General features: G+C 33.0%; 1 protein-coding gene across 2 annotated transcripts in view; it reads left to right on the top strand.

Annotated features, from left to right (window-relative positions):
* Window positions 1-1,146: 1,146 nt before the first annotated feature.
* LOC124360159 (aarF domain-containing kinase 1) overlaps window positions 1,147-22,709 on the top strand; it is a 29,935-nt gene continuing 8,372 nt past the window's right edge. The window contains exons 1-8 of one of the 2 annotated variants that reach the window (XM_046813529.1): window positions 1,147-1,363; window positions 4,871-5,007; window positions 5,279-5,368; window positions 6,327-6,530; window positions 8,555-8,713; window positions 11,601-11,759; window positions 12,351-12,614; window positions 18,549-18,746. In XM_046813529.1, the coding sequence (XP_046669485.1) occupies window positions 4,873-5,007; window positions 5,279-5,368; window positions 6,327-6,530; window positions 8,555-8,713; window positions 11,601-11,759; window positions 12,351-12,614; window positions 18,549-18,746 (1,209 nt within the window). In that variant the 5' untranslated portion in view covers window positions 1,147-1,363; window positions 4,871-4,872. Of the gene's footprint in view, window positions 1,364-4,870; window positions 5,008-5,278; window positions 5,369-6,054; window positions 6,257-6,326; window positions 6,531-8,554; window positions 8,714-11,600; window positions 11,760-12,350; window positions 12,615-18,548; window positions 18,747-22,709 lie in introns of those variants that run through there. The other variant, XM_046813530.1, reaches the window with a different exon arrangement.

Raw genomic sequence — 22,709 nt, forward strand, 5'->3', positions numbered from 1 at the left:
TTGCTATTTTTAGACTTGATTTTCCAATAATATGTGTAGGGTATTTCCTAATAATAAACGTTTTAGTTAACGTTTCAATGTATTATGGTAATCCTCAGTTGTATGAACATAACTGTTTTGCTCTCATTGATAGGCTTTTTGGTATGACTTTTTAATGTCAACAGGATGCTAACTGTTATAGTGTACGTAATAACACTTTTTGAAAAAGACATTATGTCGAAATATTAAGGATTTCAACGACAAGCCATTATAATTAATACGACAAAACAATACATTCATATGTCTAACTGCAACATATCCAACATAGGACCCTTAATCGATATTACAGCAATAAATGAGCTACAGACTCTGTAACAGTTATCTCAGTAGGTGGGTTAAAAACTGGGAACTAAGTGGATTAAACTATATAAACGAAATCTTTCCTTTCTTTAATATAACAAGCTTCTGTGGATTTTTACATATATATATACACGCAGACACCACAATCGCAGTTGTCTAAAAATAAAAACAACGTAAGTAGTCATGAATCGTATTAACTTATTTTTCTTACCTGATAACTTAACATTAAAAATGAAACACATTCATGAAATCAAGAACATGGTGACTTGTCTGTCACTACTCTCGGTGTACTGCCAAACTCAATTTTTTTATTTTAATAATTTGTCTGAAAATACTAATACTATTTGACATTGAAATAGAAATGACATGCACATATTGTTTCACGAGGAAACTGCCCTAATAATACTCCATCTTCATTTTTGTAAGGAGAAATACGTTTTTTGGTCTTTTTATTTTGACTTGAATGGATATACCTATCTCATTGTGTTTTTTAATTACGTATTTGAAAGTGAAACAAAAATACATAAGTACATAAATAACGAATGTATAAATACATTCAAAATTGACCTTAAAAGTTACGGTACGGTTGTGATTAGAAAGTGTGTCATTTATAAGCATGTACGTATGTATAAATAAATAAATATATATAATATAATAATATATATATATATATATAATATAAATATGCATTGTTACATCTGTTTTATTAATTATTTGAAAATAGTTTATTGACTGTATGAAGTATAACCTATAACAGTCCAAATAACAGCTGATTTTCAATTTTCATTCATAAGAGAGAAATCGTCTGCAAGGCATAGTAAATGATGCCAATCGCGCCTAGGTCAGGATGAGTGGAATGTTATTAGTTGTTAACCTCAAATGTGTCATCATTTAAACAGAGGTTGTAGTTTGAGTGCATTGTGATTTGGTTAACAATTTACGAAGAATCAATTTTTAGCGTTTGTTTGGCCTACTGTGAGTCCAATAAAGTAATTTTGTACTTTACTGTGTTATGACAAAATTGGTAAGTGGGGAACATAATTTTATAGGAAGAGCCTACTTTATTTACTATAAATAATAAAATCATTAAACACAGTCCACATGACTAACATTCTTATTTTTGGTCTGTTCAATCATAGAACTTTTGTAATATTGTAGTGATTACAACTATTATATTTTTATCCAAATTAGGGGTAGGGTCCAATAAGCGGACCCGGTTTTTTATATCGAAATTGGCAAACGATATTACTTGATTATAACCATCGATATAATCAATCGATACTGATGAATTATTTTTAACAACTTAAATAATCTATATGAACAGCTGTAAACACTTTCAAATAATACAATTAAGGTAATATTTTAAATTTCACGTAACATTGTGTATTAAAATGGCCGTCAATCTTAGGAAGCTTCACGAAATTGCTTTAAAAGACGACAAAATATGTTTTTTATGGCTTCAGGATGTTGGGTTAGTACCTAAGAATCCATTATGTGATATTTGTGGAAAGGTAACAAATGTAACTGTCAGAGGAGCTAACATGGTCGTCTTCAGATGCAAAAAAAGAAGGTAATGGTGGACACAAACTTTAGTAAAAACGTTTTCGTTCTATTTCATTTAGTTAAAGTTATTAGTTTCCCTGATTTTTGTTATGTTCATTTATTTGTTATCATTAAATTCACATTTTAATTTAAACATATGATTGTTATTACTTTTATATCGATTGATAGTCTATGATTCGATATGCGAATATTAGGTATCGATGATTATATTCTTCGATATAAAAAACCGGGTCCGCTTATTGGACCGTACCCCAAATTAGATTCAAATTCTTTGGTTATAAATTAGGAAAAAATTAACCTTGAATCAGTTTCTTCTTCACATGAACCTTATATAATGGAAAAGGATTTAGTGATTCAAAAGCTATTTAGTTCAACTATTTGTTGCACTTCAGTTTTTAAATTAAAATCTTTTTACATCCTTTGTTTACAATTATAACAATTGATTTTATTATATTCTTAAGGGTACTTATTTATTAATTTTATTTCTTTAAATTATACTTATATTCTTATAGCCTACATTTTAATCGATTTGACGCATGCCATATACAGTATTGTAATTGTCTACGGTAATCAAGCTACTATTATTATAATTCAAGTCTAGATAAACAATACTTATGATTGCTTGATCAAGATAAAAAAGTATTTCCAGTTTCCGAACAGTCAACCACTAATGCCCCCCGCCATCGGTCTGGGTTACAGCATGGTGCTATCCCGCACTGATAGTGGTTAAAAAAATAATCCCTCAAGAAGTGCCTATCGCGTAACATAATAAAATTCTAGAGGGTCTAGTCACAAATGCCTTAGAAAACTATAAAATATCTTAAACTCTTTTATATAGATGTATTATGTAGGAAAGCCTGGCAGACCAGTTGTAAATCCTTTATAGCAATAAGATGTTTCATAGTTTCACTTATTACACTATAAAACTGATTCTCAGTAGTTGTGAACAATATGGTGTAGGTTTAATGTATGAAATTGTTTTTGATCGTTAATTGTCTATAGACAAAGTCTTTAGTCTGCAATCTGATGTCTCCGTCATGTGGATTTAAGTAAACTAATAACCTAGGCCCTAATACGTAACTACAGTCTAGGTTAAAATAAATAAGAAAGTGTGACACGCATAAGTTAGGATTTACTACAAACATATTATGTTAACTCCTTAACATATTATGTTATTATGTTAAATCCCTTGGAGTATGTTAAATCCATACACTCTGTCTCTAAGAGATGCTCTTAATAAACAAAAAATAATTAAAATTGATTAAAGATTACTGTTTGTACTTAATAATCAAACCACTGTAAGGAATGCTAAATTGTTGGTATTTACTATAGACAGGAAACTCATGGAATGACCACATTGAAGAACTTTGTGAACGTTGTCTAGAGTTATTTTCTTATTGAGAAAAACCTCAAGGCCTCAGGAGCTGCTTACCTTGTGAATATTTTAGGATGTTTTGAAGTATGCTTTATTATAGTTTATTACTTTATTACTATATTGAACATATTTCTAAATGGATAGAATAAGTCTGCTTGTGCTTCAGAAGAAAATCATAAGGCACACTACTTTTCTTCTCAGAATGAGCATTGGTGTTTTCATTAGAGAACACATTTTTCACAGTAGTGTCCTTAAATACATTTAAGTATATATAGTATAAGAATGTCTAAATTTAAATATATATATATATATTCAAATTTTGAATATTTTGTCTTTACTGAGCAAAATTTTACTTAACTTGTGATTAAATAAGTATGTGCATAGTCTTACTACTATGGCAAACAATAATATTCATATACCATATATTAAATTAAGTAGGTCTAGGTCGATGAATCAATGGGGATAATTTTTATTTAAATATCTATTTACTGTTATAAATGAGTAATTCTATTCAGTACATAGTAAGACATAGTTACAGTATATTGTGAACCTAACATTTTTACATTGGCCGTCATTCATTCAGTAATACAAATTGATACAAGATGCCAACAAATTCTGACAACAAAATTCCTGCTGAGATTATATATACATTATAGTTTAATGATAAATAAATAAAGTAATCGCGAACAGATATGAATGAATAACTATTTCAATTAAGGTTTTAAAAGAAGTTAAAAATATAGTTTAAATTCCACTACTGAAGGAGACAGCCAGTGTGAACCGTGTCTAGCGCCTGTGCATAAGCAACTGTTCCCTCTCAACTCCACGCTAGAGCATGTGATATATTCAGTGCCAAAGGGTTCTTTTGTTTTTTAATTCACTCATATTTTACAAAAGAATACTTAACTTTTTATCAAAACAGGCCACTATTTTTATAGAGGTAGAGACATGCGAGTGAGTTTCGGTGACAGGACAGTAGACATACTGGGCAAAAGCGTCGGTTTGTTTACTGACTGTACATCGTCACGCCGTGAGAGGGGTGCTCGTGGATGGTGGGGTATGGTGCTGCAGACACAAATACTCCCAACTCCACGGTTCATGCTGGCTGGCTTCGTCAGCATTATTTTCTTCTGTCCCTCATCCCTGTGCACTTGTTCCCCTCTTTCCCATAGCACTGATCATAGTATAGAGTTATCTATACCAAATGGTTATGGCAATGATAGTTTTGTAATTAATTGATCCGTAATTGCTCAGTATATTCACCCATGATTACATAATAAATCAGATCATTTATATTTTCTTTATGAGAATATCTATGGTATTTCATATTTCAACTTAAGTGAACAGGATAATCGCCAGCCATTACCGCTTCAGATGCTGCACAGACCAAGTTAAAAATGTTTATCTTCATAATATGAAATATGTAAAAATCTTACTCTAACTAAAATTGATGTGACTGTAATTGAAGTATTTCTTTCTTGCTTTGAATTCAATATATATAATTGTTGCCAATATGTACATGTTTTTGTTTGAACATGCAATGCTAATATTAATAATTTCCCTGAAGATCTGGTAATTTGTTTTGTGTTTCAGCAATGTGGCCTGTAAGACGATTGGTAAAGTATGGCCTTGTTGGAAGTGTGCTTGTTGGTGGAGTCACTTCGCTGCATGCAAACCAATATAATATTGATTCAATAGGTGTTGTGCGGCTGGGTAGATCAGCATTTACTGTAAGTTGTCTGTTAATACAATCAACACTAGTTAAAGTACTGAATATAGCCAAAAATATGTAACATGGAATAGAAGACATACTGGCAATTATAATTTGCATGTAACTTTAAACTTACATCTAGTTAAGTCATAATCAATATAGCTAATATTCAGTAGTAAAATTGTAGATTTTTATTTTAACACTAGTTTTATCATAAGCATGTTTATATTTTTGTGAAAAATTTGAACTTAAAAAGAAATGCAGATTTTCATTTCCTATTTTTATTTCAGGTATTTAAAATAGGGATGCACTATAAGATGGAACTGTATGGAAAAAATCTCGATCCCAATTCAGAAGAATACAAGGCACAGCGTTCAAAAGTAAGATGGTAAAATAGAAAATGCTAAACATTCTTCCAAATTAATAACTTAGAAACTGTGTAACTCTGCTTTCATAAAACCTAGAGACAAACTTAGATATATGTTTTAGAAATAGATTCACATATATGTCAAAGTGTTAACTGTTTTTAAGGAGTACAGAAATCAAAACTCGCTTTCCAAAAACATTACCCAAATTCATGCAAATTAGTCCATTTGATTTCATTGTCAAGATAAAAATGTTTATATAACCATTTTTAATGGTTTTTATTGTCTGTTTTGTTTCTTTGATAATGAAAAATATTTTACTGTTGGAGAATATAGTGTGACACATTGAGAGTAAAAGGACACAATAACAAGGAGTGTACATCAAGATGGCACTGCAACATCAGAGGTCTAGACTGTACTATATTTGGCTATAATTCTAGTTGATAACAAGTTCATAAAAAGCAGTGGAGGCACTTCTTGTGAACCAATAAGGGAGTGTCCATTAAGTTATGGCAGCACATCAGAGCTCTAGACTACTCCTCTAGATTTGACTGTAATCCTAATCGTTTACAAGTTCACAGACAGGTGGCGGAGTAGTTTCTGCTTATCTAACGAGGAAGTGTACATCAAGGTGTAACAGCACATCGGAGCCCTGGACTACCCATAAAAACTGGACTGGTTATAATTTCAGTTATTTACAGGTACACAGAGAAGCGGCGGAGGCACTGCTGGATCTTTGCCGAACCAACAAGGGAGTGTACATCAAGGTGCGACAGCATATCAGAGCTCTGGACTACCCATAAAAACTGGACTGGTTATAATTCCAGTTGTTTACAGGTACACAGAGAAGCGGCGGAGGCACTGCTGGATCTTTGCCGAACCAACAAGGGAGTGTACATCAAGGTGGGACAGCATATCAGAGCTCTGGACTACCCATAAAAACTGGACTGGTTATAATTCCAGTTGTTTACAGGTACACAGAGAAGCGGCAGAGGCATTGCTGGATCTTTGCCGAACTAACAAGGGAGTGTACATCAAGGTGGGACAGCACATCGGAGCTCTGGACTATCTAGTGCCGAAGGAGTATGTGGAGACCATGAAGGTGTTACACAGCCATGCCCCCACCTCATCCTTGAGCGATATACACAGAGTACTGCAGGAGGACCTCAAGTTGAATGTAACTGCCATGGGTACTCTATACTTGCTATACTTTGTTCATCCCTATTTGTGACCATTTAAAAAAACTTTTTTTGTAGAAAATGTACGTAGCAATCTATTATCTTTATATGTGAATTAAAAACAAATAGCGTAAAATGTACATTAATTGACTAATACCAGTATGTCTGGCGTACTAGGACTGGCTTTGGGGGTCTGATAGAAGTGGGGGTGGGAATGTTCAGAATAAATCCTAATTCAAATAAATTTGATTGGCCTAAATGAAAGTAAAACATTTAATTATTGTGTTTCAAACAAGTTGGATTGCTGTTATATATATGTATTTAAAAAATGTTTTAGGGCTTTTGTGGGATTCTATCACCCTTATCCCCCCTTAGTTACACCATAGAGCAAAATTATATACTCTAACCCACACCAAACTATATTTAATTCACAAATGTGGCAAGCAGTATCACATTGAAAAATAATTATGAATGAAATGAAATTTAATAAGTCAGATCAGAATAATGTTGTGTTCTTAGCAAAACAAACACATAATAAAGTTTTATTATACAACCAAAGTTACCCGTGTAAAATTAATTTGCATTTAACTCCATTCTTATTATAAAAACCAAATGTTGGGTACCACTGTAAGACTAGAGGTAAGGATGTGACCAAGATGCTTTTAGGCCAAGTCTACTAGTCATGTCACAAAACTTACGCTTGATGCACCACTAATTTTAGTCTTGTCATGCATTAGGCATTAAGCATTAAGCATTAGTTTTATCACATTTTAGTAGTTATCAAACAATAACAGTATCTGTAATCTAAATCACTGATTGAGTCATTTTAACCCAATAATATCAATTTGTTCTGTATCTCTTATCATAAACTCATTTGACACATTTAGGCACTATATTATTATTTTATATGCCTAATTTATTTGATAATGGAACATTCCATAAATATGTCCTTAACATGAGGATGCAACACTAAAAATGTATAAAATAATATTTGATCTCTGCCATCTTAGGATTTGCTTGGACTTTTGGATGTTGTCAGGAATTTAAACAGGCTATTCACCAATATCTATTTATGTCTCTAACATTAAAAGTATCACCTATATATATATCCAGAATCTTCATCCATATTTGTATAAAATAAAGTATAACTATGTAACTTGCCTTTACTATGTAATATTAAGGGTTAATTTATTAAATTAAATATTAAAAATTGCAGGGAATACTGTGTGTACTTGAATAACTTTGTACTGTGTAACGTGTATATCTGAATAAGTACCCTACTCAAAATCACCAGATAAATATAGTGGAATATGACTTAGTCAATGATTTAGTAGATAGTCTTTGATAAGGGCAATTTATTTATCCACTGGTAGTTGAATGAACAATATAGTTTGTTGTATGTGGTCATAGTGTTACAACAGGCATTTATCGATTGAGAACAATTAATTGTATTTGTATCTGTCTGTCTCCATAATATCTTGTAAATGCAATGACCTGTGACTTTAAATGTTCATGAAGCTTTAGTTTAAATTGGCAATTTCGAGTTTGGTGATGGTGCTTGTCATTAAATGATGAGGAGATTGATGGGGAACCCCTGGGAGCTGCATCACTGGCGCAGGTACACAGAGCTCTGCTCAGGGATGGGACAGTGGTAGTAGTCCTGGTACAACTGATGTAATGAGGTCACTGACATTATGATGTTCATTTTCACAGCCACTGTCAGTGTTTGAGGAGATTGATGGGGAACCCCTGGGAGCTGCATCACTGGAGCAGGTACACAGAGCTCTGCTCAGGGATGGGACAGTGGTAGTAGTCCTGGTACAGCTGATGTAATGAGGTCACTGACATTATGATGTTCATTTTCACAGCCACTGTCAGTGTTTGAGGAGATTGATGGGGAACCCCTGGGAGCTGCATCACTGGCGCAGGTACACAGAGCTCTGCTCAGGGATGGGACAGTGGTAGTAGTCCAGGTACAACTGATGTAATGACGTGACTGACAGTATGATGTTCATTTTCACAGCCACTGTCAGTGTTTGAGGAGATTGATGGGGAACCGCTGGGAGCCGCATCACTGGCACAGGTACACAGAGCTCGGTTGAAGGATGGGACAATAGTAGCAGTTAAGGTACAACATCCGTATGTGCAGGGCAACTCTCTAGTGGACATGAAGACAATGGAGGTACAGTACCAGTGCTAATTACTTGAGTTGCTACTCACCTGCCTGTTAATAGGTTACGGTACCAGACATTATTATTATTTGTTGTGAATATACCTGTAGGCCACTGACTTTAACAGTTTGTTAAGTTAGGAAGCCAGTGGTCATGAATAAAGATAAATTTTGTTTGATTTTAATTGTATTTAGAATGCAATATAATAAAGTTATGAAGATAGGTCACGTGTTTTATTTTAAAATTCAAATCAGCATTTTAAATTTTAAGGCAATTCAACCATTACTTAAATGACAATAACTTATATTGAATACTCATTGCCAACAGTATTTATAAATCGTTCATACAGAATAACCTGACAAATTATTAATCACAGATATATGAAACTTGCCCGGGTTTGAAACTTGTTTCTTCCTCTTTAAGTGCAAATAAAAACCATTTAGTTTTAAAATAATACGCAGATAAATGATTAATTATATGCTTTTTGCATTAAATTACAAATATTTTACCAAAACACACTCTTCTACAAAATGAAACTTGGTTCTTTGCACATTGATAATTTGATTATTATTAAGTGTAAATTGTATGAACTATTTAAATTCATAGAATAAACACTTAGAGACATAGAAAACACTTAAGATAAATAAATACACAATTAAATGATCACATCAGAATCCTACACATTTGCAGCTAATGATAGTTTCATATGTTTTTGATACTTTACATTCAGTTTGGAGAGCTATATTTAGTTAAAATATAACTGAAGATAGTCAGATATGCTATATACTACTGTTGAAACAACAATTTAAGTGACTAATGCTCTGAATAGAATGAAAATAATAGATAATGTTTTCACCTCCATTTCATTCGTAATGAAACACAGTAAATTCATGACAGAACTCATAGAAATTGATTATAAAGCAATCCATTTTTATATTTTTATAGAATGTTTAGTGTAACTGTTCCATGGATGTTGTAAACTTGTTGAAACTTTAAATAAAGAATTGTTTGAACAGCTCTTCTGTTAGAATTATATAGGCTGTTAGACTTTTTTAAAGTAGGCAGCGATTCCTATATGCTTTAATCATTAACCTTACTGTAGTAGACTTAAAGTGAATAAAGTTAAATTTTTGAAGTACCTACATTTTAAAAGTAAACTAATATTAACTTTGAATGTTAATGATGAAATATATAGAACACACTGCACAACTTTTCCCAGTTTCTAAATTAATGTAGTCTATGATACCGGACGTTCTCTAATTTATCTATTTCCCAAGTGATTATTTAAAACAAGTCCAAGATAAAAATTACTCTTATTGAAAAATGTGGAGATAACTCAAGACAAAATGTGTTAGTTACGTATAACCTATGTTAGTTATGTCTCATTATCTAAATAACGAGCTAAGGATTTTATCTTTGTTTTGTGATGTAAACTACTTTATAAGAAAATCATTGTAATAATAAATGGTTTACGTTATACAAATGTTAAAGCATTTATAATAAAAATGTGTATATTAGCAAAATATTACTAGAAGTGTAAATAAAATCGTTATAACCAGATACGTTAGAATCAAAATCAACTCAATATTACAGTGAAAATCAAAAGCAGCATAAAAATCAGGGTTTTTTTAAGTAATGAATCCTTCGCTTTCAAATGAAACATATGTAATTCATCCTGAACTGGATTGAAAATTATGTAATCCTCATGCTAAACATTAAAAAATATAATCCCTCATCGTCAGACAATTCATTATGGTCACAGTCAAAAGTTCAAGAAAAAAGTAATCATTCTCAATAAATAACTAACATAGGCTATTTATAAACATTATTAGAACGGAAACTAACTTGATCCATCATTGAAGGCTTGGAGCAATTGGAAAAAATATTTCCAAATTTTTGTATTTGCATATTTACACCATATATTTGCATATTTATTTTTAGTATTATTTGTAACAAAAATAGTAATCTCAATATTTACTTATAGATTCACCTGTCAATGAATCTTTGGTTTCAAAAGGTCTTGTCCGAATATTGGAAAAGTGTTGTTTTACTAATTACTAGTTTTAATCCATCATGGTTTGATTGAAAATGTTTGTAGTTTCAATATTTTGATCCTAAGAATGGTAACGTCAATTAAATACACTTTAGAGTTAATGACTCTATTGATTGTTGCCATACTAGTCTACAATTCAAGATTTTATTTTTTAACCTATTAAGAAACCTCTTAGTGTCTTCATTGCAAATAACTATCTTTTGTATGTCAAAGTTTCAATTTTTTACATAGAAATTACGGTTTTCACGTATTAAATTCTATAATTGAAAATTTTAATAGTATTAGCCAAGAGAATACAGTGGGTTGTAGTTCAGTTAGAAAATAACATACTTTAAAATTGTGGGGATATTTTATTCACAGTCAATGACAGATCTTAGCCAATGAATTTTCACTCAGTATTTTGTAAATAACATATTACTCTATATAAGCTACTATATTCTCTATATTTAAGCTACTGTATCTCGTCTTTTATCCCTTGTTACTATTATTATTATTAAAGTAAACGGTGAGCGTGTTAGTCATTTATAATCGTTAACACACACGAAGCACAGAGTGACACGGCCTGACACTTGAAAAATAACGCTTTAATAACCATAACCTCAAAAACACTAACCGCTGGCTGTAAAAATATCAGAAAACATTGTTATTGCATGATTTTGCATGCCCATAGTACACGTAGATTCAAACATTTTTCTACTATCTTAAAAATCACACTATATTCAACTCCCCTCCAACAGTGTTGTGCTATCCCAACTATTCAAAATTATTCATTTTGAAAACTAAATTTTAACCCAATTGATTCAAATATTTTTTTAAAATTAAAGGTTGTCTAATGCTTCTTACAGGTGTTGGTGAAAATTGTTTCGTGGGTGTTTCCAAACTTTAAATTCCAATGGCTTGTTGATGAGACGAAAAGAAACATCCCTTTGGAATTGGATTTCAGGCTAGAAGCTGAAAATATTGAAAAAGTCAGGAGAATGTTTTCCCATTTATCGTGGCTCAAGGTAATCATTTATTTATTAACTTTTATGTATATTTTTTGTTCTCTTATAACAAGAAGCTTATAAATTGCACTTAGTCCTGGTCAACTGGTAAGTATAAACCAGCCAGAAGTGATCCCTGCTGGGTAACTGTTATGTATTAATACGAGAACATATATAAATTATAATAAATTCTTAGTAAACAAGTCATAATCAATCGTGTGGTTGGAGTTGGTGGGGTTTGTTCCCTAACCTCAGAGGTTTTTGCTATCCTCAACAAGGGTATGCTACCCCCTGCATACTTTGACTGGAGAGTCTGGTTCAGAGCTGGCCTCCCCTTCCTCCGGGGAGACATGAATTTGAGAAGTAGTGCCCTAATTGTTCCTCATGGATCTCGATTGGAGACGGCCTCTACTCCCTAACCTTACCCATAGAATATCCTGTCACTCCGGAAGCAGCACAAAGGTTCTTACAGGACTGAGTGCAATTTATAAGTTTCTTGTCCTAAGAGAGAAAAAAATTTGCTTTATCCTGGATTTTTTTCTAAAACAATACCTTTGCAACAATTTTATGTCTGTCTAGTTTTGTTTATCTTGATTTATATTTAAATTGCAGATACCGAAAGTATATCCAGAGCTGAGCACGAAACGAGTGCTAACCATGGAATTTCTAGAGGGAGGTCAAGTAAACGATTTGGATTACATAAAGACGAAGAATATTAATCCTTTTGAAGTATCGGATAAGCTGGGACAACTGTACAGTCACATGATTTTCATTGAGGGGTTTGTCCACAGTGACCCCCATCCAGGAAACATACTTGTGCGACGGGAACCTTCGGGTCAGACTAGTCTAGTGCTGCTAGACCACGGCTTGTACGCGGTGAGTTGCTTTACTGTGTGCTTCCCAGTTAAAATGCCTCGTCTTAATGCTCTAAGTGTGTCTGCATTTGCAACTAAGAATAACAACAACTAAATAACATATGAACAATAACAGGGTCAATAATCAACAAATGTGTCATTGACAAAAAAGAAGACATAATGTACCAGTGTAACAGGTGTGACATTGAACTTTGTCTGGAAACTTAGAGAACTACCATTAGTTCAAGCACCTTGAGCTAAAGTTAGTATAACACTAAAATTTTCTTTTTCAGAAAATGATAACTATTTCATCATATTTCCAATATGTTATACATTTCTCCACATATTTTGTTTGTGAAAGATTTATAAAACTTTTTAAAAAATATCCTCTTATATTCCTTCACTTCCCCCTACTCTCACCAAAACTCACAAATATTAAATATAATAAATTTAGGACTATGATATAATTATATAATGGCTCTTCATAGGTTTCTAATTTTTTAATTTTTATTTATTCATTTTTAATTAGCTCTATGAGGATAATTTGGATCTAAAAACCCTGCCAGGGCAAAGCACACGGTTGAAATAATGCAAAAGTTAATGTGTTAAAAATAGGCTCTTTAACACAATAACATCTCCTATTTTGCTGCTATTGTACATTTAAAATAGGACCTAATACACTATAGAATTAATGGGGTTATATATACACAGTGCATGCATTCTAGTTGTTCTATATAGTCTACCAAACTCTTGCCACTTTAAAAAAAGTGTTGTACAAACTCATTCTATATTCTAGTGCTTAAGCATGAATTAATAAGGGCTATGTTCTTTGCATATCTCCCCTGCTCACTGGATGCATTTTACAGCAACACTTATATGTATGTGTATATACCTCACAACTAATTGTTTCTTTATGTGACTGTTGTAAAGCAGAGTTTTGATAGTGTTTCATAGTTGAAAGAAGTAATACAAGGGTGTTCGGAAAGTAAAGTCTGTTTCATGGTAACTATTTTAGCAGTGAGCGAACAGTGCAATACGCATGCACAATGACTCCCAGCATGCCTTGTGTATGAAATGATGCCATTATCCGTGAAATCATTTAGAATGCTGTTTGCAACGAGGAAAAACAATAAATGGAGCCGCTTAATGCTATACTCTGTAAACTTTTATGTCCAATACTACAGAATAAGCGACACAGCCTATTGACACTTGGAGTTCTCTTGTTGCATGACAATGCCAGACCCAACTCTGCCATCCTAACAAAAAATTTCATCAGATCTTTAGGTTGGGAACAGATTGATCACCTGCCGTACAACCCGGACTTAGTGCCGTAGTTAAAGATTGTTTAAGTGCTCTTTCACACGATCCGGCGAGCGCCGTGCGGCGCGAGCCTGATGCGGCGTTGGGCTATGGGAGTAGATGAGTCTTTCCACACGACATCAGGTGCACAAATTCCCGCCGGACTCCCCTACGCCTGACACGCGGCGTCCACGCCGGACTACTCTGCGAAGGGCTATTGTATCATATTGGGGGTTTCACACGGTCCGGTGCGCGCCGCACGGCCCAACCTCTAGTCTTGGGTTTGCCACTGGAGAGTGAAGACGTACGTATACTTTGGTATTGTTTTTGTTCAACTGTTTTGTTTTTTTTTTTTAAGTAAAAATGAGTGAAATATAAGAGGTAGTGGCAGTCGACTGATGAAGATATTGACATGGAAAAAGTCATAAAGTTCATCATACGATTTGATTGACATACGAAAGTAATGAATTGAATAAAACTTTGAAGGACCCAGAAGTATGTAGATTTTGAAGCAATGGGTGAATCCAATACCGCCTATTTCTTCTTCTTCGCCGTCTCCACAGTAAGTACATGGCTAGCACTTTATTCTTCCGCGGTGTTAACAATTCAATAGTTGAGCATGTACTGTACAGTCAAAACATAGGAGCGCCGCACGGCACGCGCCGGACGAAACCGACCTCGTGTGAAAACATTCAGCTTCCCAGGCGGGCGCCGCACGGCGTGCGCCGGATCGTGTGAAAGAGCTGTAACCTCAAAGGCAGCAGACTCTACGATATCAGCATTCAAAAGCTCATAGAACGTCATGACAAATCTTTAAACAAAAATTAAAACTATATTGAAAAATAAAGAAAGATGTCAGGACTCAAATAAGTCTTTTTTTAAATCTGTTATTTATTTTTTATAAGAAATCTGACTTTACTTTCGGGATGAACCATGTACATTCAATTTGGTAAATATAAATTTACATAGTGCTACTAGAAAATATTTAAAAGAGCCAAGATCAGAATTCGTTGACAAAATAATTGTTAAAGGGCAAGTAAAACAATTTTCTTTTGCATATACTGTATTATTGTACGAGATTTCATCAATTTCACCTATTACTGATAAGGTTACAAAAGAGGAAAAAAATATACAGATTGCTAATGAACCATCCGAATAATGATAAATTAAGAAGGTTTTATGTTAATTTTAGAAACCGACTAAAAACTTAGACATAAAAGCTGCCAAAGAATTTTACTATAGATCTCAGTTTAACAATTCCTCAAATGATATGAAATCTCAATGGAAAGTAGTGAATAATTTGATTGGAGAGCGACAAAATAGAAGGGATATAAATGAAATTTTTGGAGTGAATGGTATGGTCACTGATAGTTTTCAAATAGCTAATGAATTTAATCATCACTTTTTAAGTGTTACACATAAATTACAAACACAAGTAAATAATGATTATCTTGATCTAGTCACTGATTATAACAACACATTCATTCAAAAAATTAACTTAGAATCATTTTTTATGTGTCCAACATCTACTGTTAGAGATCCTACAAATAATTGGCGAGCTTGAAGAACAATAAAGCACCAGGTTTTGATATGATAGGCTCTACAGTTCTTAAATGTATAGCACCTAATATTGTAAATGTTCTAGAATACCTGTATAATTTTAGTTTGTCAAACTGGGGAGTTTCCACTTTTGCTTAAAAAAAGGCAATTGTGACACCAATTTTTAAAAAGGGGGATTGTACACAGCCCAATTGTTTCCGCCCAATATCCCTGTTGTCAGTATTTGCTAAAGTACTTGAGAAGATAGTCAAAAGGCGTTTAGTTGACTTTTTAAATAAACATAACTTTTTCAGTAACAACCAGTTTGGTTTCCGAGAAGGCATGTCTACTGAGGATGCCTTACTTCATTTTATGGAGGCTGTTTATAGTTCAATTAACAATAATAAAAAAAGTTTCTGCATTATTCGTTGACATAACAAAAAGCTTTCGATACCATTAATCATAAAATATTGTTGGAGAAGCTGTGGATAGCGGGTATTAGGGGATTATCACATGACTGGTTTTCCAGCTATCTTTTCTGAGAGGGAGCAAAGGGGTTCGAATTGGCAATACCTTAAGTGATGCAGGTTCTGTTGATTTTGGAGTGCCTCAGGGCTCAGTCTTGGGGCCTATCCCTTTTTTTAATGTACATTAATGATTTGTGCGATGGACGCTTTAAGGGCAAAATCGTTGCTTTTGCGGATGATGCTGCTTTTATTTATGAGAACTTTGACCTTGAGGCTTTGCATAGTGATATGTCAAGAGATTTATATTATTTGAGGGTGTGGTTTGATAAAAATTTCATGATTCTTAGTGAAAAAAACCAAATTTATAATATTTAGTCTAAAAAAATGTTTTAACTTTTAACGTACCATTGAAATTTCATGATTTCGGATGTTTTCATTTACGTTGTAATGATTGTAATTGTTTACAATTAGAACAAGTTAAGAGTATAAAATACTTGGGTTTGGTTATTGATAGCAGTTTAACCTGGAAGGAACATATAAAAAAAAATTGAAAAAATAGTTGTATCTTAGTCTAAGGAGCATGTATTTACTTCAGCAGATGTGTAGGAGTGTTGAAGTGTTGGTTGGGGTTTTACCATGCTCTCGTTGGCTATGGCATTACATGCTGGGGAGGGACCTACTGCTCAACTTTGTATCCCATTATAATTTTTCAAAAAAGGTTCATGAGACTAATCGTGCGTAGAGAAAAATTTGAACATACATGGCCAATTTTCTCAAACCTAAAGATTCTTCCACTGCGTCATTTATACATTTTTAAAGTACTAAAAATCTTTTACATTAGAAGCACCTCATTTTCCGTGGCTCGCCAAACAACCTATAATTTAAGAAAATATCAAGTAGTGTTTGTGCCAAAGTCTCATTTAACAGTACATCAAAAGTTTTATTACTAGTGTGGCACCGCGTTTGTTTAATTTAATAACTCCGAAAATAAACCAATTTTACAAAACTAAAATGAGTTCTTGAAAAAATCTAAAAATTTGGTTGTTTGAGCAACAAAATATAGACAAACTGGTTAAATGTCACAATTTAAATGGGTGTAGAATTTGTGGTAGAATTCTAGTGTAGATTTGTTGTGTAGATTTTATTATTATATTATTTTTTTTTTTTGTTTTTTATTCCCTCTGTAATAATAGTTTATTTTGTTATTGTTGTTTACAGTTACTTTTTTGAAGGGATAAATTTAGTTGTGTAATTTAAAGCACAGAGTTATTAAACAGAGATTATTTTTTGAGTAAAATTAATTTTTTTTTCCTAATACGAGTTGCGTGTCGCTGCTAGCCGATTTTTTTGTTTTAGTTAAGTGATGGAGATCCCAATACTGGTTTTACCTATGGGGTTCCTATTTGTCTTGTCTTAAATACAGTTTTTTTAAGTTATATTATCTTTTATTGAGACTGTTTTTGCATCTTAAAATGAACATATTGTAGTTACTTAATGTAAGAACATTTATTTTGATTTATACTATGTAAATGTATGTATGTATTTTATTATGCATGAAGATGTATATGCAAAATGTATATTCTGTGTTTTTGACAAAATAAAGAATTATTATTATTATTATTATTTTTGAATATATTCCAACCTTAGCTAAGTACATATATTGTGTGGACATATCTATAGCTGAACCGATAATGAGAAAAACCTATCAGTTAAGAAAAAGTTAAGAAATTCTATAACTGTAGAAATTTCGAATCATACTTTATTTTTATAGTAACATTAGTACTTGAAGATGAGCCACTGTTCTGATCCTGCTGCCATAAACTTATTGTAAATAGTTTACATAAACTTGTTTTAGTTTTAAATACTTGACAAAATTGTTCAAAACTAATTCCAACAAGTTTATATCAAAATCTAACACAGTCTAATCAGGTTTTATCAGTCAAAGATGAAGACATCAATTATCAAGTAAGCCTCATCTTCCATATGAAATATGTGGCCACAAATGTTATCTGTCTATAAATGGGCAGATAAGGATAAGCTGAAGTGATCATGATGTTGTGTACATAGCCCCATAGATATGAACAATAGTTAACTAAAAGTAAAATATTTTCAGTCCTTAAATCCATTGATTTATGCTTAGTTTCTGGATATAATTAAAACAAACTCATATATTTAGTTCATGTTCTCAATAACTGCCAAAAAACCTGTAACGACCTCAAAGGGTCAAATAACCTATTTTAAATGTTTTTGTTTGAAATGTACTGTTGGTTGTTCTATATGTGGTTCATCCTAATTTTAGTCATTCATCCTAATTTCCTAATTTTTGTACATCCTAACATCCAGTCATTCTTTTCTGGAGACTTTAAACCAGTTTAAGTCGGTGATAAACATTCATAACCATACTACTTTTTTACAATACACAAATTTCTGTGGCAAATTTACAAGAAACTTTTCACTAAGTTTCACAAGACATTTTACTATGATGTATTGCTGCTGTTTTGAAATACTAATTTTTTTAATAGGCTGCAACCATATGATCCTATATGAAATGATCCTATACGCATTCCTATTAAAGGATTCAATGTTGTCCTTATTTTTATATTTGATCTCTGAAGAAATGACTGTGTTTGTGAGATAATCTATTGTTACAGACACTGACAAATGAGGTGAGATGGGAGTACTCGAAACTGTGGCTCAGTATCTTGAACAAGGATAAAGAGTTGATGAGGCAGCACTGCGACAAGCTAGGGGTTGGAGACTTGTATGCTCTGTTCGCCTGCATGGTCTCTGGGCGTACCTGGGATGCGATAGAGTCTGGCCTCAACAAGACCAAGTTCACTGTCAAAGAGGTCAGTACTTTATATCTCAGGATTGTGAAGTCTGTCTGTATCTCATGTTCAGAATAAGGACATGATTACAAAATTGCGGGGAGACTTGGATAAAATTCATGAAAATGAAGTATGTCTTTATTTTTGAGGTGAAGTTAGAGCTATTTAGCCGTCTATTCCACTCAACCTCAATGCATATTATATAATAAGACCACTTTTACATGATGGAGTTACTTATTTGCCAATATTCACTTATATGGTCACCATTAGGATCTGTAACACCATCAAGTAACTAGGAGGGTTAATTTATGACTGGTTTTGGTCCATGGATGTTTATGAATGGCACATCACTAACCACAAATGTCGAGATATTGGGTTGATTGATAGATCTTGTTTACTGTGGATTATAACTGTTGAAGTAAGTGGACCTTTCTTAGTGTTAAAACACTGTTGCAAACCAAACATGAGTGAGTAACATTCCGTACTTGCTTTGGCTATAAGAGGCTGGGCTAGAGCAAGCCTCTTCTTCCAAATTGATATGACTGAGATATAGTGCCCCCATCCCTCCTCATGGTAGATGTAACATGGAGTCTAGACATGAGGTGGCCCCTAGCCACAACCTTATCCATCCTAAATTCCTTGTCACTCCAGAAACAGCACAAAGTTTTTATTTTATGAATAAGTGCAATGAGAGGCTTTTCCAGATTCTTATTCTAAGTGTAGAAAGCAAAATTTAGTAGGACCTCAGCAAGACAATATTCAATTCACCATTAGAAAGGCATATATTGACTTTTGAATGTGGAATAAATCGGTTATTCTAATTTAAAACTTAGCTACTTCAATAGAAGAGGAGTCATTAATGCAATAATTAGTTTTTTCAGTACAGTGTATTGGCAAGTCTCAGTTACTCTTATCTTGAAATCAAAATAAGACAACTGCCAAATTGTAAATCATACCTCTTTACAAACATATTCTTGAGGTGAAAATAGTACAATAACGGGTTGATACACTTTTTGGAATTGTATCACAATTGTATTGAAATTATCAGAAGTTTACTGGAGGCATGTCAAGTACTGGTGATAAGCAAAACAATTTATAGGTCATTATGTAATCAACTATCAGCAGTTATGATAAGATATGTGAGCATTTAGTATTTTGTAAGAGTTACAATTAAACGAAACAAATGAAAATACAAATCACACCCATAATTGTAGTATTCCAGTATTGTAAGTCAAGTTCTACATACATTTTGTAGAAATGTACAGCAGAAATCTTCATATTAGAATTTCTGGGAGAACGCTTTTTTTCGTGATCAACCATGAACTTCAGACTCTAATGTACTTTTTGTTTGATGGAAACAAGTTGAATATTACAATTTTAATTGGCCATATATACATAGTTCATTTGCATTTTATTGAATTAGTTTGGTGGATGGCTTTTACAATTGAGTGTTTTGGACAAATAAAATCTCAAATAATTCTTGTAACTAATGTCAGGAGGGCAATGTTACAAAGCACAGAGAGCTGTTAGAGATAAGTAACCAGATGGTATGACTGATCATTCTAATTGTCCTGTAAGATGTATAGTGTTTTTAGAAGCAGATGGGAGCACAGTGTTTACAAGGCTTTTGCCTCTGGGCCCGTAAGGATGAAATTCTCTGTTAAATATCAGCTTTAGTCACACAAAATTTTCCTGCCATCTTTTGGTGGTAAAAATTGAATGCAATTAATCATTCTATAGTGACCTACAGAAGTATCTCCAGTTATAGGAACTGTTTATTGTACCTTAAAAACGGATGCTAAGTTTAATATGTTGCACCGCCATGTGCTATTAATTAAGGCCCACTTTGACCACAGTGGTTCAAAAACAATTTTTATTTGTATGTCTTTTTATCTTGTGGGGAATTTAGGATTTCAGTTAAGTCATTAGGATATTAAAAGTTCCTGTAAAATGACTTAAAATACAAAGTCCTGTTATAAGCATTTCAAAACAGTGTTTCTTGGGAGGCCAGAGCAAATTTTAAAAGCTTTGTATTAAAATGTGCATAAGGTTTGGAATTTAAGAAGTTTATTTTACAAATACATGCATTAAGAAACAATAAAGCAACTTGCAGCTAACTAAGAAAATGTCACAATCAATAGCAAACAATTTTATCTCTAAGATATAAAGACACAAAACAATATTCAGTTGTTGTAGTTACCAAAGCCCAATCTACGAGTTTCAAATCTACCAACGAACTCTTTTACGTGACTGATTATCTACACTTTAGGCAATGTCTATGTATGGACAAGATGTCAAGATGATTCAATCTCCTTTGAGTTATTGTTGACTTCAACCATGTCTTTCAATCGATGAAGGCAAGAAAAAGTTATTTCAGCTGTTGCTGACAATGCCAGTAAGACCAACAGTAACTTGAGTACCTTAATGAGTTCAGATAGAAATTTCTTGATTTCCTGAGGTTCATTTTTATGACTGCAGCTAGGTCATGGAAACTTATAACATTCTTATCTTTTGCTAGCTCCGGTAGTATAGAAAGTTGGCTTAAGAGTGTCCAGGTCAGATTCAAAATGGGTACAGATATTCAATCACTCATTTATTCATTCATTTATGTTACTACTTCAGTTTTCCCTTTCACCACATGCATTAGAATATGTTTCATATTCTGGTTTACTTTAACACCAGGATGTTGAAATCTCTAATCTAATAAGTGTTTGACATAAATTTGTCGATAACATCAAAATACTATTTTCTCAGATATGGTTCTGGCCCAGATAATGTTTCAGGTGAGATAGCATCAATTTCTGACTGTTTCATTTGTAATTTAATTAGATAGAATAAAATATGTAACAATTTAATTTGGAAAATTTTATTTTGTTTTCTTGACCACCAATGGTTATTTAACTTTTATTCATAATCCTGTGGCTGTGGAGCTAATCAAGTAATTTTATTTCTAACTTAACTAACTTAAATGTCTGACCGCCCTGACCCTTCCCAAAAATTCAGAGGCATCAGCTGATCCCTCTGACCCCTGATTCCACCGCCCCTGCTCTAGGTCCATGAATAACAGAGTTGAGAATTTATTAAAAGTTTATGTATTAGAACAAAATGGTATAGTAAACTTGCCAATGGACTTAGCTGAGATATTTATAGGATCAATTTTCGTACCAAGTTTCAGCTTATTTGTGCTTTTTCTGTCAGTTATCTTTTCCACAAGTTGTGTTATATAACACAGAAAATAGTATATATGTTTATAAACGTTAGAACAGAGATTAGTTATGGACTCTGGACCTCAGGTAGGATTAAGTTATGTGAAAATTATCCTACGATGAGGATAGTTTGTATACAAAATCTACAAAAAAAAAAACAACATGTCTTTTCGTAATAAGTTTTGCCAAGACATGTGATAACTAATCCAAACATGTGTAACTTAGCTACAGTGGGAAGGGTTGAATAAATGCAAAATGGAGCCAAACTCAACATTCACTAAACTTATGCTTTGTAGCATAAAATACATTTTGGGTTTTCAATATTTACCTGTAGAACAATCACTGCAGACAAGAAAGTCTTAAAATTAGCTACTATTTTGTAAAGATGAAAATAGGATACTTTTGTTGAAGGAGTTATAGGTCAACCGCTATTAAAGAAACCTGTGCAGAAGCAAATTTCTTAGCATTACCGCGCAGGAGGGGCCCCCCTCCGGCGGGGAGTTGGGGTGGGGAGTGGGACCAGCACCTTCTTGTATCTGTTGAATAATCAGCTGTGTGGATCGTATCTCGTTCTCACAGTTTTGTTGACACTGCAGCTACTTTACCTGTTCTATAACTATATATTTTTGTGTGTAGGCATATACAAGTGTCGAAGTCTAAGCGTAAAATATTAATTAAACAGATTAATGTAGCCATAGAAGTATACAGGAAACATTGTTATTTTGAGGTTAGCCGTGCAGTGGCAGTGGCCATTAGAGATGTGTCGTTCAATTCGAAC

This window comes from Homalodisca vitripennis, chromosome 4 (genome assembly GCF_021130785.1).
Source record: "Homalodisca vitripennis isolate AUS2020 chromosome 4, UT_GWSS_2.1, whole genome shotgun sequence".
In the NCBI taxonomy this organism is placed as follows: domain Eukaryota; kingdom Metazoa; phylum Arthropoda; class Insecta; order Hemiptera; family Cicadellidae; genus Homalodisca; species Homalodisca vitripennis.